At 36.7% G+C, this 18,706-nt stretch overlaps 1 protein-coding gene across 2 annotated transcripts; it reads right to left on the bottom strand.

The window, feature by feature from the left end:
- Nucleotides 1-2,196: 2,196 nt before the first annotated feature.
- LOC128180062 (uncharacterized) lies at nucleotides 2,197-12,275 on the bottom strand. 2 transcript variants are annotated; one of them, XM_052847872.1, is made up of 4 exons: nucleotides 12,219-12,249; nucleotides 11,944-11,994; nucleotides 10,848-10,928; nucleotides 2,197-4,056 (listed from the first exon to the last, which is right to left on the bottom strand). In XM_052847872.1, the coding sequence occupies exons 2-4, from the start codon at nucleotides 11,988-11,990 to the stop codon at nucleotides 2,988-2,990; spliced, it is 1,197 nt and encodes a 398-aa protein (XP_052703832.1). In that variant the 5' UTR covers nucleotides 11,991-11,994; nucleotides 12,219-12,249; the 3' UTR covers nucleotides 2,197-2,987. The 2 variants fall into 2 exon arrangements, with proteins under 2 accessions (XP_052703832.1, XP_052703833.1); XM_052847873.1 differs by lacking the exon at nucleotides 11,944-11,994 and having other exon boundaries at nucleotides 12,219-12,275.
- Between the last annotated feature and the right edge of the window lie 6,431 nt (nucleotides 12,276-18,706).

Consider the following 18,706-nt stretch of genomic DNA (forward strand, 5'->3'; position numbering starts at 1 on the left):
TAATAAACTCTTTGAGCAATTGTCAATAGATGTACTTTAGACGAATGCAGCAGGTGTCATTACAGTAATTCAGTCCAGGTTCACGTCAAAACATGGCCCACGGGAAATAATTCCTGAGTTTTTTCCTTGTTTTCAGGACTTTCCTGGAGAGGTAGGTGTCCATTTTTTTTATGAGTTGTAAACTTGGGTATGTCTAATCAGAAAATAGAAATTAAATTTTTTTTTGAAACTGTTAACTATTTTTAATTTTTTTTCTTTAATATGGGGGTGATAAGGTCTTAGACATAGTTACAAAGCACCTGATTGACTTTGATGTAAACAAAATTTCACGCCTTGCGGGATGGGTAAGTATTTTTCTGTATTAAATTGTAAAGTAAGACTAGTACTACAAGATGTGAAAAGGTATTTTCTGAGAAGTTCATTTTGAATCAGTGATGACCATGTAAAGGTAGGTAATTTTGGTAAGAATATATAGGAGAATTTAATACTGTAGTGCAACCAGAAATGCCACCTTGGCACTGGTATAATTATCCGGCAGAGTGTTCGAAGCGCAAACGGTCAGAGCGTTAACTACGAATATGTAGGTCATAAGGTCAAATCCTGCTGGGGCTTTTATATCTTTTTTCCACAAATTTGTAAAACAGAGATTTTGATCAAAATTTGTAAAATTTAAAAAATTCGAAACGGATAAAAGTATTTAGATAACTTTGTAGTTTCATCCACATTAATATCGACAGGTGTCTCAAAAATCATTAATTACCTTCCTAGTTTCAAACTTTACAATAAATCAAGGGCCACATCTATCAATGTTTTAAAAAAATCTAACCTGTTTAAATGCGACTGTGCATAAAGTAAAATCCCGCAACGTTTCGATCGATATACAGAAGAAAAAACTATCAAGAACATCGACCATTTTTACATAAACCTAAAATAAAGGATTATGACTGTATTGAAATGATGCAATGAATTTAAGACGGCTCGATGATTGAGGTAAATTTTAGACTATACCTTTAGAAGAAGATTATATAAAAAAGTATAGGAAAATACTCAAATTGTAACGGTGGAATAATTATATGGATTTTTTATTCACAAAATAATAGTGCAGAATAGACATTTTTTCAGCCTAGGCTTTTTTCTGTGTAAAATTGTTCAAATGGAGAAACTATCTATATAAATTATATAGTTTTACATTGTTTGTTTTGGTGCATGATTCAATTATATAATTATGCTTCAATATAGCCGTTAAATTTTTTAGCATCCGTGTTTGAAAATCGGAAGCGCATTATATGAAGAGAATCACTCGAATGTGTAATTATTTTTGCTTCTGGCTTGTTATCAAATTGTCATATTAAGTTTTTAAGTACTCAGATACAATTGAAGCCTTAATTTTTTAATTTTTTTTTATTTTAACATATTTTGCTTGTAAAGGACGAAGAGAGTGCACGGATACTTTCGAGTAAAACTATGCTCTTTAATAACCTCTTTATTCGCCGGAACAAACAGGTCACATACTCAGAACACTTTAGGATCTGTAATACATGATACAAAGGCAATATGTAATCCCTATTAGGTCAAAGAATAGCATGCTATTTAGTCGTTAATCTCTTTCAAAAATTTACGCTTGGCCATCCTTCTAGATATGTCATGCACGACATCACATGCATGACAAGGGATGTCCAAGTAGAAAGTATAGTGAAAGAGTTTGGTGTCTGCCCTCTCGGACACGTGACTTTTCCCCGGGTACTCCGGCATCCCCCCACTTCATTGACCCCCTTGTGCTGAGAGATATTAAAATTAATAAGATGTAGAATCTGTTTATCAATCGTTGTAAAAATAAATAAAATACAGGTTTTTTGGTGCATAAATGAATAACTATTTTCACGCCTCTAATCTTGCATTTAATATCAAAGCACATTTAGTTTAGGAGGGCAGGATGGCTGTGACCATTTATATACTTTATTAATCTCCTTTAGAAGAGAGGCTATGTTTATAGATGAATTAAAATATCAAAACTTTAAAGGTAAAACATGAAGAATTTTCCTTTCAAAAAAGATGGTTCATGGCGATAAAAGTCGCATCTAAAATGCTGACCACCCAGTGTCCTTAAATAGGGATCATGGTAACTAAGAAACGAACCTGCTTTTAAAAACCTGTTGCATGTTACTTACAATTAAGGCTGAATAAAGACAGGATTTTTATTATTCATCACTCGATTTTCCCAAAATTAGTTTGATTATCATAATTATTCATTGTTACCTATGAGTGGATATGTTCCAATAAATCTTTAACCTTTTAACCTATTCACTTCTCTAACCTACATGTTATAAGTCAACACACAACATCTATTAATAGTCTGTCCCAAGTTATTGCTTCCATTAGTTTGATGATTTTTAATTAAAATACACATACCTGTGAAAGAAATACAGTTGAAATCAATAAAAGGGAATACATCTAAAATATTTTCATTAAGCAAGTATCATTTTGCACTCATAAATGTTCAACGGAAACAAATTTCTTACGGAGATTTATAATGGGAAATGTTTACATCTTTAATGTTCTCCATTTGGAAGTACTCGGGCAATTTTTCAACGGTATCATCCGGGCTTCTTATTAATGGCTGATGCAATGAAAAACCCCCGTAGACTTTCTATTTTTGGATGTGTATTGAAACCTGAAGCGGTAGAGGGGGCGTTTCAAAACAGATAATCTGGACATTTTTATATAAAAGGATGAACGTACATGTAGTTTCAGCACAAAGGTATCTATGAATATCGAAATATCATGCAAAAAGTGGTGGAAGCAAAAACTCGGAACATAGTATAAAACCTGTTAAACGATTCATCACTAGATGCAACCCATCTACAAATTTTGATAAATTTGACTATTAGTTACATTTTACAAAATACTAAACCTATTCATACTTTTAAAAATAAGTCACATAAAGCATGGCTGATATGGTGTCCATGTCCATATTTATTTTCAATGTTCTAAAAAAAGCGGCGACCTCCAAGTGGACCGCCAAGCGATGAGCGAAGAGAACTGAGACTACTGAATCTGTCATCATCATCGTCGTCGAGGTTAAGCTGTGTCGGAGGAAGGAGGGGACTTATTACATTGTCATCGTTATTGTCAAGTCGCAATGGCGCTGCAGCATTTCTCAGCCCTTGTAGACCATTGCTCAATTCTCTTCGTCCGAACATATTTTCATTATTATTGTCGTCGTCATTCGATCCAAATATTGGTCTGAGAGAGGTCCGCCATTTCAATCCAAGCCTTTCGGGCCGGTCCCGATTGTCGTCGTCGTTGTTAATCCAAGGATTACTGAAAATTCTGCCCATGGCACCCCTTGATCTGGAGAAAGGAGATCTCCAATTATTATCCTCATCATCTCCTCTAAGTCCGCCAAGCAGGCCTCCTGATAGCCTCCTTCCTCTGTTCATCACCGAGGTGGCCCAGTTGTCGTCGTCATCTCCTCTCATTCTATCAAACAGACCTCTTCTTGCTAGGCTCCTTCCTCTGTTCATCACCGAGGTGGCCCAGTTGTCACCATCATCTCCTCTCATTCTGCCAAACAGACCTCCTCTTGCTAGACGCCTTCCTCTGTTCATCACCGAAGTGGTCCAGTTGTCATCATCATCTCCTCTCAGTCTGCCAAACAGACCTCCACTTGCTAGACGCCTTCCTCTGTTCATCACCGAAGTGGTCCAGGTGTCGTCGTCATCCAAGAATAAACCTCTTCTAAGCCCTCTTCTTGCTGTGCCCATGATTGAAATTTCATCACCCAAAGGGGAGCCTCTTCTGAGCCTTCCCCCGAGCCCCCTGGAAGCCAACTGATTTCTTCGGACTTCCCAAAGATTTCTGCCGTTATTGAATCCGAGTCTGGATAGAGGAGAACTGGTTCTTCTAAGCAGTGATCCGGAACGTAACCAGTCGTTGTCGTCGTCCAAGCGTAGCGGGTTGATGAGCCTTGGTGCGCGACGAATACCTCTCGCGAAAGGTCCTCGCAGTGTATAGGGGATGTCATCGATATTACCTAGACGCAAGGCAGAAGGAAATCTGAAATACAAACCAGAGGTTCAACTTCAGAATTATTAAATATAGCTATTGTGTTTCAAGATGAAACAACATACATGTTATTTAAAAGGAATTGGTCATGATTTGACTTAAAATTTTCAAATTTTATTTTTCCATTCTCAATATTCACACTGATAAATATAGACGTGTATAATGCTATGTTAAAATTTGAAAGTCAAATATCAAGTTATAAACTCCGCCATTGCCGGTCCCAAGCCCGGATGAGAAAGGAGGAGGTTTGAGCGTAGGGCCAGCGACCCTACCTCGTAAAACCTACGACTGCTACGGAATCGACTACAAGGAACTTTATTTCAACTGGTGAGCGGAGTGAAGCAGGCCATACAAATGGAACTATGACGGTTAAAGACCCGATAGCAGATCTCCTGACACCGAAACACTATATCCGAGTAGGGTGCTGGAATGTCCGGACACAATACCAAACCGGAAAACTTGCCCAAGCGGTAAACGAGATGAAACAGTTCAACTTATCATTGTTGGCAATGAGTGAAGTCAGACGGCCTGGAACAGGAAAACAGAGACTGAACACAGGAGAAGTCATCATATGGTCTGGACGAAATGATAACAACCATCATGAGGGAGTAGCTCTCCTCATCAGCCGAAAGTTCGCCAATACCATCCTTCAATGGAAGCCTATCAATCACCGTCTACTATATGTTAGACTCAACTCGCGGTATGCGAAGGTCTCCATAGTTATTGCCTATGCACCAATTGACAACGCAGATGAAGAAGCCAAAGACAACTTCTACAGCTCCCTACAAGCAGTACTTGACGAAATTCCAAGACACGATGTCACACTACTGATGGGGGACTTCAACGCAAGAGTGGGGCAGTCAAACCACAATAGGAAAAGAGTAATGGGTAAGCAAGCAGTGGGCGACCTCACAAACAATGGTGAAAGGCTCATATGATCAGCATGTGCGAGGAGAATGATTTTGTCATAGACGTCAGTCTCTTTGCTCACAAAACCATCCACAAACTGACCTGGACATCACCAGATTGACACATCAAAAGTCAGATTAACCACATTATGATTAACAGCAAATGGAGACACTCTCTTCAGGACGTGCGAGCAATGCGCCATGCCGACATCGGCAATGACCACAACCTTGTTACAGCCAAGATTCGGCTCCAGTTGAGGAAGGCCAAGATCGGTACTAACAACAGTAAACGGTTTGATGTTACCAAACTCAAGGACCCAGTTGTCAGAGAAGAATTCAACATCACTCTCAGAAACCGATACAGCGCACTCCGAGATAGGAACAGTTATCACTATCGACCAATTCCATCAGGCCATGAATGACGCTGCAACTGAAGCAATAGGCTACAAAAAATCCACAAAATCAGAATGGTTATCCAAAGACACATGGAACACCATTGAAGAGAGGAAACAACTAAAGAAAAACTTTCTTGATGCAAAGTCACCCAGACTAAAAGAAAGGGCAGCTGCCTTATATAGAGAAAAAGATAAGGAAGTGAAGAAATCAGCAAGGATAGATAAGCGCACATACACAGATAAGCTTGCTGAGAGAGCACAGAGAGAAATGAAAGATAAGAAAACCGTCTACCAGATCACGAAGAAACTAAGAGGTGATCACGGTCCCAACCAAGACCTCCCGGTAAAAGCAGAAGACGGGTCGGCAATCACAGAGGAAAACTAGAGAGATGGAAAGAGCATTTGGAGATGATACTGAACCGATCAGATCCACCAATAACCCCAGACATAAATGAAGCAGAGACAGACCTTGAGATTGAAATGGGCTCCATTACGCTAAATGAGGTAAAAAGTGCGATAAATAAATTGAAAAATGATAAAGCCCCAGGGGAGGATGGTGTATGTCCTGAGATGTTGAAAGCAGACGAAAAAGAAACACCTTACATACTGCAGCGCAACCTCCAAGATATATGGAATAAAGAAGATATCCCAGATGACTGGAAGAAAGGAGTCATCAGCAAGCTGCCCAAGAAAGGTGACCTCGGAGACTGCAACAACTGGGCGGGATTACACTTCTCTCTCTCACCAGCAAGGTCTTTAGTCGCATCATACTACAGCGCATTACAACTGCTGTAGACAACGTACTTCGACAGGAGCAGGCCGGATTCAGAAAGGGGAAATCCTGTGTTGACCATATATTTGTACTAAGACAGATACTGGAACAGTCATGTGAGTGGAACAGCACACTGTATGCTGTATTTGTCGATTTCGAGAAGGCTTTTGACAGCTTACACCGTGAGTCTCTCTGGAAGATCCTGCGTCACTACGGCATCCCCCAGAAATTGGTTCACATCATCCAGTCCCTTTATGAAAACTTTGAGTGCCGGGTGATTTATAACAACCAGCTCACGGAGCCCTTTGCAGTGAACACCGGAGTGAGGCAAGGATGCATTCTGTCACCTATGCTATTTTCCCTCGCAATTGACTAGATTATGAAGAACACTACAGAAGACAAGAGACAGGGATTACAATGGACATTGACCTCAATCCTAGAGGACCTGGATTATGCTGATGACCTGAGTCTCTTATCAAGCAGACACCGGGACATCCAACAGAAGACAGAGCTGCTTGGAGCAACAGCGAGCAAAATCGGATTGAAAGTCAACACCAAAAAGACACAGGTTCTTCGAGTAAACACTACCAACCGAAATCCAGTTCTTCGAGTAAACACTACCAACCGAAATCCAGTTTTTATCGATAGCAAACCAATAGAGGATGTTGAGGAGTTTACTTACCTGGGCAGCAAAGTCACCACAACGGGAGACTGCAACAAATAAATCGACACCAGGATCAGCAAGGCAAACCAAGCTTTTGCAATGTTGAAAACTATATGGAGATCTACTGCACTTAACATCCGCACGAAGATCAAGATCTTCAATACTAATGTACTCAGCGTCCTTCTATATGGTTCAGAGTGCTGGAAAACCTGAAGTCTTCCAAACCAAATCCCTCAGACGCATCCTAAAGATCTTTTGGCCAAACACCATCTCAAATGAAGAGCTGTTGAAAAGAATTGGGATGACTACAATATCAGAGATCATCCAAGCAAGACGCTGGCGATGGGTTGGTCATGTCCTGCGCATGCCCCCCCCCCCAACTCACTGCCCAGGGTCGCCCTAAGATGGACTACCCAGGGAAAAAGGAATAGAGGCCGGCCAAAGGAGACCTGGAGAAGAACTGCCCTGAAAGACCTTAAAAGCAGAGGCCTGTCCATGGAGACAGCACCTAGAGTAGCTGCAGACCGAGTCAGGTGGAAATCCCTTGTAGACGCCTCAAGCACCTGACGGCGCAGAGAGGATTGAGTGAGTGAGTATCAAGTTATATGCAAGATACAGAGTTCACAATTTTTTGTTTTGTAAACAAAGCTCGAATATTTTCATCTTTTACATCTGTGTTGTATTGATGTAAGTTTCAATCAAATGTATCTTTCTTTTGTTGATAATAGTATAAATTTATAATGATATTAAATAAGTTTAAATTGTTTTTTACATGCCATATTGTCTAAGAAATGGTAATTCTTTTCATTCGGATTTTTGGTAAACAAGACTCGAGCTTTGTTTACATAACAATCAATTCATACCTCTGTATCTCGCTTGTAACTTGACTTTAACATTCAATATTTTGATCAATCATTTAAAATTCACAAGTAAACCATTTTATACATAAAATGTAAAAAAAAAAATTGATCTCAAATCGTGTCCAAGTCCCTTTAAAATCACAGTCATGCCTTGCACATCTTTTACGACACATAAAACACCGCGTAGATGAAGCCTCAAACCAAAGCTCATGTTGTACTGTACTCTCCATTCAACAGTTCATTATTGTATAGCAAACCATGACATAATTAGCGGGATTAAATGATGTGTTAGATGTATAGGTTAAACATTACAAGGATAAAGTATATTTTGAGATGTCATAAACCATGCAAAGAATATGGATTTATTTCTATTAAAATGTTCGCTTTTTGTCAAATCGTACAGTCCACAATATATTTCGTACTATATACCAAAACGTTCAAGTAAAATTTTCATTTCATATCTCAAATCATGGCATAAAAATACAATACCATATCGTAGAAGTCGGAACAACAGCTTATTATATACAATGCAAATGAATGCAAAATATAACGCTATACATTTCTTGCTTCTATAATACAATGTTGAGCAAGCAAATTCCTGAAATACAAATAATTAATTGTATGTAAACATATGGAACGTAAAGAATCACAAGTTAATCACAAAAGACTTGACCTAGCTATAGGGCCGGTATTGGTTTCTGTCTTTACTAATTGCATATCGATTTCCGTTCCACTTCTTGATTTCTAGTTCTCATAATATATAGTGATTGAAATAAAGAAATCACATTCGTTGTCCGAACAGGAGTTATGGACGATTTCTTTCTTTATTATCTTTAAATTTTATTTTCAGTTTACTCTCTGTAATACGATACATGCACTCTATATGCGTTTATATACAAAATCTAAAGTCTAGCACGACGCGATTTCAAAGGTAGCAAACCCTTTGACTCTTTGCGACAAATAATGAACGTCGTCTTAGTTTTTCCAACAGAACAAACAGGAAGAGTAATGCTTGTAGATGTAGAAGGATTTTCACAAGGCGTTCAAACACATCATCATTCACTGTACATTCAACTGATATCTTCTCAAATTAACAGCTGCATCCTTCGTAAAAGGGGACGTGCCTGATGCCGAAATGGCAATGGGACGGAAAACTCTAACTGACCTACCACCATTTTTGTCTAATCTATAAACCATTCTCCTGTATTTTGGCATAAAAAGTCACCAATGCACACGTTCTTTGCAAAGAACGAACAGCATTTACTTTGCAGTACCTCTTCCATAATTAAACAATTTCCTATAGATGTTCTGGAAAGGCAAACGCAATACTTTTTGCTCATCATGGTTTTTTGGGAGTTGATTTTAATCAGATTTTAAATGGTACGAACAATTTAAATATTTTTTGTAGTCGTATGTATTCCTACGCCAGAGTTCAATATAGTCTCGTTCAACTCGACGCTCGGCTGTCTCCGTAAATCCTTGTCGGAGATTTATGGTGTCAGCCGAGCGTTTGGTTGAACGAGACTAGAGTTCAATATTGCTTGGGTCCATACAATGTTCGAGAAATATTTCTATTACTGATACATAGTTTGATTGAATTAATGTTATCTTTAAATATTATTTAACATGATTCATATGGTGGTTTCTCGACATTCAAGTCCAAAAAATCATATTATAAAAATGTGCGTAATTCAAATTAAAAACTACATGTACTTGTCATGCAAAATAACATATCATTGATTTTAAAATAAATAAACATCGACAAAATCAACTCCCGTCAGTTCTTCAGTACTTTGATTTTAAAGTGGCACCTGTCTAAAACAATACAGGGTGATTGATTCTTGTCATCAAACAAAGCGTGCTTACACTAAGGTATGATATACAAAATGCACATTTCTGCATAAAGAAAAAAATAAGACAGTGTTAACAAATGCCGTTCATTTTAAAAAAAGACAACGTATTGCCACAGATGGAATCGAACCAAGGCACAAAAAACATAACGTGTGGCATAGTCAGCAGTTGACCTGTCGAGTTATCATGAACTTAAACTTTTCGATGTAAATATAGACCCCAATGATAGAAATCAGTTTCCGAAATTGTCAACCCCAGGACCGAGGTGACCCTGAACAATTCTATCTTTATTTATTCCTTTGAACAAAAACTGTCAAATTATCTAAGATTTTTAAAAGGAGGCCGGTCCTGAAGGATATCAAGGCCAAAAACCATGCAGAAATATACCATTTTACTGAGAAAATGCTGTTTATACGAAATTCAGATCAGTTCATTTCACCGACGGAGAGTTAAGAAATGTTATAATACCTTAAGTTTAAATTAAAATAAAAAAAATTGCAATTCACTTTACTACTATGCCCCTCCACGTATGAAACACACACTTTTTGGGAGTTGATTTTAATCAACCCTCCTATGCACTTACTCGGGCAAACCGAAAGTGAAACAGTGTTTGGACCTAAGCTCAAATCAATACCGCTGACAACACTTAGTTCCTGAAAATAATCGATAAAATTCGATGCAATGTATTCTGAAGCATTGTTTTTCAAGAAAACCTATTTATTTATACCATGAAAATTGTAAGATTTTAAATGGTACAAACAATTTAGATATTTTTTGAAGTCGTATGCATGTATTCATACGCTAGACTTCAATGTAGTAGTCTCGTTCAACCAGACGCTCGGCTGTCTCCGTTAATATCCGACAAAACAGAGAGTCTCTCTTGCTTGTCGGAGATAAACGGAGACAGTCGAGCGTTTGGTTGAACAAAAATAGAGTTCAATCTTGCCTGGATCCATACAATTTCTCAGAAATAGTTCGATTACTGATACTACTTGCCATGCTAAATCACATATCGCTGATTTTAAAATAAATGATAATCGATAAAATCAACTCCCGTCAGCACTTTAGTACTTTGATTGTTACTGTAACTTTATATCGACTTCCGTAAGAATTGGAGATGGGAAAACTAAATGGAAGTTGATAATGCTATCGTCTTTTTTTCGTTTTTTTAAAGTACATATCAGCTCAATATAAAACATTTATTTTTTAAGCTTTCCGTATTACATTTACGTTTACAAGAAGATGTATCAATTAGCTGACGAACTAAACATTATTGAAAGGAACAACTCCCCCATACATACATGTAATTAATTAATTTCGTCTAACTATTACCTCCTCAGCGATCCCAGCTGCGCACTGGCAATTGATACTAAAAGCGCCAACCCCAAACAAACTGTCTTCATATTGGAGACTCTGAAAATAATAAACAATTTAATTAAACAAGGGTTAGACATCAGCTCTAGAAACCAAATTAAATTGGCAAATCTAATCAAATAAAATATCAAAGATATTTTGTTTTATATTATGAGAAAACGGAAAAATTATAAATTCTATAATCTTAATTACAATTTATTTACAATAGTAAAACTATGAATAGATAATATGGAGTCTGAAGACTTGCAGTAGGTCTTTTACCTATAATTAAAACATTTTTGTTATGTAATCCTTTATGTTTTTGGTACATTATGTACGTAGCGTAATATATTTGGAGTTTTAAAACCTGTACATTAAGTTACCTGTAGCTGTACATTAAGTGGAAAACACTGTCGATTCTTAACTTAATCGACAGTTTCTCCAACTTAATGTACAGCTACAGGTAACTTATTGTACAGGTTTTAAATGTTGGTCCTCAACAGTTAGGAAAATTTACTTTAATTAAAATAAACATAAATACCAACATTGGTAATCTAAAATATTATTTTCCAACAATACGAATTTATCATATCCATATCATCTCCAGAGAAAGGCATACATGCACAACAAGTATGCTGACCATTTCAGTGAATGGTTCTGTAAATGTGACTCCAGAAGCATATCAGAATTTGAATGAGAAAGACATATTTTCAAAGGTATTATTAATTTCCCTAGATGCACTGCTATTGGAATCACAGGTATCGCACATTTTCATCTTTTTTCACACTGGCCATCACTTGAATTTCCCTCTTTTCCATCACTTGAATTTCCCCCTTGTCCATCACTTGAATTTCCCCCATTTCAATGAATTATTTCACTCACTCTCTGATGTTGTTTTTTCATGTCAAAAATATCACTCAAAATGCCATCCGTATTTACACTTTCTTCTGGATCTCTGAATTGTGATTGGGTCAAAAATATACTTTCTCCATCTGATGAAGACATCTTTTCTCATTGAGTTTTACCCAGAGAGTAGTCAGAAGTCACCTTAGGTATCATATAAATATAAACTTACCTGGCACTGTCCATTAAGTTCAACAATACACCATTATTTTCACCCATTTTGCTGTTGTTTTTTAAATGCACAATAAATAGTGTTACGTAATCTTAGCAATCATTCAAGCCAACACGAGACAATTTATTAGGTTAACAATAGAGAAAATGTTTTAAGTACTAGGATAAAATACTCAAACTGTCCATTCTGTGAGAGAAAGAACTGTTCTCGGCCCTTCGGGCATCGAACAGTTCTTTCTTTCACAGAATAGACAGTTTTCGGATTTTCTCCTTTACTTAAGATCCTTTGGCGATAGAAAGGTGTCGAGTCCCGGGTCCCTCTGAAGACGCCGAGTGACAGTCACCAGTCTTTAATACATCTTGCTGACAGCACTTATCTGAACCCGGCGTTTGACCGATGCATGTAAGTCAATTTAAATGAACTCGTCAATCAAGGATCGTTCTACACAAAGTGTAGCGTCTTGTTCGTGTAACAAAACTTTTTTTCTGCCATGGATGAAGATTGATTGGTGATTTTACCTTAACCATCGATGTAGGGGTTGGTTGATTTTGTTCAAAGTGTTACGTTTGTGTCCCCTTTGTGTCAACCTTCCCAGGTAGCTACCGGTACATTTGTACTACAAACCACCCGGTATCCGCAATATCTTGTGTTAAGCTGATATATCGCCAAATCTGTACATAGCGAAATAGTTGTAGCTTCGATCTACTTACCCGAAGGTCTCGAGTTCGAATGTTGCAGGAACTTCTATTTTTTGTGAATATTGGTCCCAGGACCATTTGACATTTAACCCCTGAATTTGAAATATTTCTTTTAGTTTGTGCAACACTCCATTTTACATAAAGAATTTCTGCCATCACATTTTTTCAGTACTTGTATTCTTGACAGGGGAATATACAAAACTAGAGACGAGCTCGTTGCAAGCAACGATTAGGTCTTCCGTCGTAGCTGCGTCATACTTGTGACGTAATACAAAAAATTGATAGCTGACCATAGTACAATATTAGATGTATAAACACTGAAAAACTAAGTATTATTATAATACTACTGTGACCGCGTAGATTGTACGGTGCTAGAGAATATTCGTCTGGATGTGCATCGGTCGTGTTCAGTACGAACCTGGTGAGGAAATGTTGGCGTAAAGTGTATAAGGTATAAGGTTGTGGCGCGCTGTGGGCCGTAAGCTAAAACGAAGGGTAGGTTTGCCGTATTCCCGAAGGTCCACCAGTATACAGTTCCAGAGAAATAAACAGGCAATTGATGCAGGATTCCACATTTATTGGACGAGACTCAACAATGGCAACATTATAACAATTTAACAGACAGTCAGACATGTTACAAACAAGTCGGATATGGCCAGTAATGGCCTCCGGACTCAATACTCTGGGTAAGTCGGACGTGGCCGGGGCTGGCCGCCGTATTCCAGACTGCGCATTGACAATTGTACATAACTATATATAAGAATCTTAACAATGAGTATAAATTGACAGGTAATGATATAAGTAAGCTGAGTGAAAGGTTCACAGATATAAAATAATTAAATAAACTCAATGAGTCTTTGATGTCCAAGAAATGAAAACCTGACAATTGCACAATGTTGTTTTAAGAGATTAACAGTCCTTGAGACATGACACTCTGTCTCTTTGAAATCACATATAGAGTCTGAAAAGTGCCAATCACTAAATAAAAAAGCAACTTTGTAAGAAATAAACTGTGAGAAAAAATTACGAAACAGATGTTGAATTTTACAAGTAAAGTCCAAAAAAAAAAATTATAATTGAACAGTGAATTTTGAATTACGGTGATACTACATGTTTATAAGTAAATACAGATCTTAACACGTTGTCTCTAGTTTGATTCGCCGCATTTTATTCACAGAGTGGGACTGTGGTTATGCCCGGTACGAAGGTAAAAAGACCATTGGCAAACGTTTTACACGCCTTTTTTACTGAACGCAAGCGCCAATGAATCTTTTAGTATACATGTATATGCGGAGATCCTGGAAATTTTACAGGGGGTTTTGAAGAATAATTTTGTATTTCGAGGAGGGGGAACATGCGCGGATCAGAAACTTTTTCCGGGGTGGGGGTTGAAAAGTCTGACGGTTATTTGAGTTTGCCAAGGGATGTCCGAGGCATATTTGGTAATTTTATAATGTACACGTAATTGAAAGAAATTTCGCAAGGGGGGGGGGGGTCTGGAACCTTCCCCTTCTAGATCCGCGCATGGAGAAGACCGATGCCGGTAATTTTACTGTAATTTTAAACATTTTTATTTAATTATTCATGTTCATAATTATAAGAAAACCAATATTACCTTTCAAAGCAGTTAAAACTTAAGATACGAACCATTTAGTCTCGGTGAGTATTGCGTCCGCGTACGACAGAAATGGCAATTTTCAATAAATTCGGATGAACGATCTGGGTCCTAGGTCGTCCATCCGATTCTTTTTCAGACTAAAAGCTACAGACCTGCAGTTAGATATTGTCAAACTCTTACTGATTATGTCAATTTGTTTGTCTCAAAGAATCATTTTTTAAATCAATAAAGTTTTACCTTAAAAAAAGAAAGAAATCGGGCACAATTTTACAATTTGATGGTCTAATAAAATTTCAAGAAACAACTCTTCATTGCTTTATCCGAAATATTGCATGAAAAAAATATTTACATCGCATTTTTTTAAATTACAAAAGGATATTCAAAATCAACTTGGATTAACCGCTAACAAACAGGCATAAAGAGAGACTGAGATAAATATTTTACTTATTAATGTTTAAAATTTCTTTTTTAGCAGAAACATAAATCCATATACCCCACCCCCACCCCCATTTACTCCCTCCTCCTTCTTTTATCTATCCTCTTCATAAACCTCAATCTCATTGCACGTTTATATATGCAACTATGTTATGTATGCTTATGTCTACATTGTTCAAATATGAATAGATATGCACATATGTATATGCGTATATTCTTCGAAAAAATATTTTTGTATATGTAACTTTTTTTCTACTGTATTATTCAATTTAAATCAAAATACTGAAAGCAGAGATTATGTACTATCTGTGTTTATATTGTGCTTTGACATTGACATAAACAAATAAATTATAAAAAAAAAGAAAAAAAAAAGAGAGACACTGAGAACCAATTTCTTCTCTTTTTTACATCAAAAGAAATTCAAAAATAAATCAAAATATATTTTTTCTTTGTATGCGTTAATGAAAATGTAGATCAGCAAGGGGTTCTTTGTCGTGCAAGCACCTACTTAACAGATTGTTACACGGGTCTACAACGATGACAGATATCGAAAAGGCAATATTGTGGGTGAAGGATGAATGTGAAGTTTATTTTTGATACACGTAATTATATTTATCTGGATCGGTTTTGTTTGTTGATTTGTTTTGTTTATTAAAGAGGGGAATAAAGAAATGAGTAATTTTCAGGCACGTAGCATTGTTTTTGAAAGTGGGGGGGGGGGGGGCAAACTCATCGAACAAATTTTTGACAAGCAAAAAAAAAAAAAAGAATAATTTTGAATTTTCCAAAGTTTTCAAAATTTCACTCCTAATTTCATGATTTTCATACAATTACTTTTTACATGCTACCAAAATGGGGGGGGGGGGGGGACTCCATGATAATTCAATTTTTTTATGCAAATTTAAAAAAAAAAGTTGCTGCGAGAAAAATCTTTATGTCATATAACATGTGAAACTGATTTCATTCCACCCACAAGCTTGAAATAATGAAATAATTTTAATGAAAACAATATAAATAGACGTCCAAAATCCCATATCAAACGACATATTACTACTTGATTCTGCGCGTCTTTTTTATGAATTTATAAACAGCGGCAAATTTTAAAATGTATTTTTAAAGGTAATGTTAGCTGCAAGTCTGTAGCCCTTGTATGAAAAATTTCGGATGGTAGTCAATTTTTCCGGGATACAGACCGAGCGGTACATATATGCAGCTAAGGTAATTAAGAATACTTCCAATAAAATACTTTGTTGAGTAATGCAAGCTTTTAAGAAAGCAATACTTATATTTGTTTAAAATATAACACCCCAATACTTCGTCTTACATTCACTGTTTGCAGAACCAGTATCAGTCCGACCGTCCTCACCATTTACATTCTTCGAATTTAATTGCCCTAGCATTGCATTGCTCTGCATGTACACAATTTCTTTTAAAAATTAAACACTTAAAGTGTTCATCTATATGGCAACTAATCTATGTGTACACATAACGTACACACGTGATTCAAAATAACCCAGACGGAAAACGGTAAAGAATTCAGTCATTGAGTCTACATTTTATAAAACTTGTAAAAAAAAACCCCACAGGTCTGAATGTTTATCAATATACAGTTTGTTAATTATTTTCGATTGCTAAGGCTACAGCGTATTTGATGAACATTGAACAACATTTTTTCCATGTCACTTTTTTCCATGGAAGATCGCGAGTACAAGTATAAAGCATTTATAAAATTTATTTAATTACCTCTTTAAAATTGTGTATGGAATAAATAATTTATAAGTTGCTGCTGAAGGTTGTTTGGTATTTTCGTTTGTATATGTTTTGCAAGTAAAAAACGTGAAACGCGGGGCAAGTCATAATTAATATCCCTAATAACCGTAACTTAAAACTAGCGGCTTTGGATTAAAATATTATCGTATACGAATATTAAGTTCACTTTTTAAAATCATCTCCGCGATGATGATATTATATCCATCGCAAATCAGTATTATATTTTGTTTTGCTTTAAAAGAAATGTTCTATCGGGAGCAATCCCGCGTTCGTTTAAATTGCCAGCGTACATTTGTCATGTCAGTAATACACATTGTGCTTTATAAGACGGCCGTGTATACGTATTGTAGAAAAGTTGAGTTTAATTACCATGCATTGGAACCATTTTATTAACACATCTCCCAGTACTGAAACAATTCAAAATGTCTCTGTTACAGTAACACAGTAGGGCGTTAAACGTGTACGTCCATCTCTACAAGCACATGCACTGTCGTCTAGGCGACGGCCTGAATACAGCTAGCGACTCTGTTACCTGAGTCTCGTAATGCATCTAAATATAAACAGGGGCATATGTTGTTTATGAAACAAACAACAAAAATAAGGTCAAAGAGGATCATCTTTATGAAATGAAAATGTACTTATAAATAAAAACATTTGGGAATTTTATGTGGAATTATTTTTGCGCGCTGCATGTATCAGTTAGTGCATTAGAAGAAGCCCTTTCATAACCTCCTAAACGTGCGCACCCCCACAAAAATGGACCGAACTGACAACAATTGTTTCTGCAAATACTGACTATAAATTACAAAAACATTAAATTGAATACTATGGAAGGATTCAAAATAATTTTTTTACACCTTGCTTCAATAATGCATTAGAAATTTTTATTCCTTAACAAATTATTGACAAAAAACTTTTGACGCCTTTAAAGATACCTGCTTAATCTGAGATTCTGTGTTTTTTTTCAGTATATGCGTGTTATATTTTAGATTTTTTTAAACTGTTGAATATATGTACCGTATATACATTTGCATAATTGATAATTGTTGCAAGATACCCCATGATGTTATGCTTTCAGCAATGTTTCTTTTACTCATTTACCGTACTTTATTGTTTCTCCATGTACAAATACAAATTTGTAATAGTTTTGACAGTGAAGAACTTTAACATATTGTATCAAGTATGCATGATACTTGGCTAAAATTGACTTTTCAACAAGTTAGTATAGATTTTATTCAGTGCATTTCTGTATCAATATATACATATATACGCATGGCATTTGGCCATGTACTTAAGTTAATAGTGGAAGTTGTGTTCCACTAATGAAGCTATGAAGAATACTCAGCCAAATGTAATACATTTACAATATTCAGATCATGCAGATAGCATGCTTGATTTTACTGCCCTTGGCATCATTGCGATGAGTGCGGAAAACCGGCTATAACCATGTGTACAGAGTGTCCCAACTCGTTTTGTGCCACCCACACAGAGGGCCACATCAAGGAGGTGGATGGGGTGGCGGTCTGCAGCGAACATGACGAGGTCAGCTCGAGTGGTGCCTCCTCTGACGCTCAGTCTGATGACGGTGGGGAGGATAGTAACGGACAGGCCCGCACCAAGGCCATCCTCAAGGAAAACCTGACCAGGAAGCGCAACCTCAACACCAAACAGGAAGAGGAGGCAGGCGCCGGTGGAAGCAAGAAGCCCCGCAAACAGAGTGTCGGAGAATCCAAGAAAGGGGAGGGTAAAAGAGGGAAGTCGGCCGGGGGGAACCTCCTGGCTGTGGTTCCAATGTTTGATGACAGTGACGAGGGGTCGGACGATCTGGTCATAGATATTCCAGCTGTCCCTTTGTAAAGTGTGCATTATGTTTAGCTTCATACATCATTTATTATCACGTGTTATTTTATCGTTAACTGTAGATAGAATTAGGATACCATTTTACTGATATAAATGCAAATGCCTTTTGTCATTTTCTCACATCTTTGAAATTTATTGATTTAATACATTGGGGGACTTGCATTTAGTATGAATTTTATTTTTAAACATGTGACCTATTTTTTTTAGCATGTATTGTTTCTGTACATTGATTGAAGTGTCATAGCATGCAGATTAGACTTGACATGAACTCCTTGAATGTAGTTCATTGAATTATATTTAATATCTTGAATGTTTGGGAGATGTGTAAAGTTGAATATCAGAATGTCTTTATTTTATGTTATTGTACATTCTACATCTTATT

Source organism: Crassostrea angulata, chromosome 4 (genome assembly GCF_025612915.1).
Source record: "Crassostrea angulata isolate pt1a10 chromosome 4, ASM2561291v2, whole genome shotgun sequence".
Lineage (NCBI taxonomy): Eukaryota > Metazoa > Mollusca > Bivalvia > Ostreida > Ostreidae > Magallana > Magallana angulata.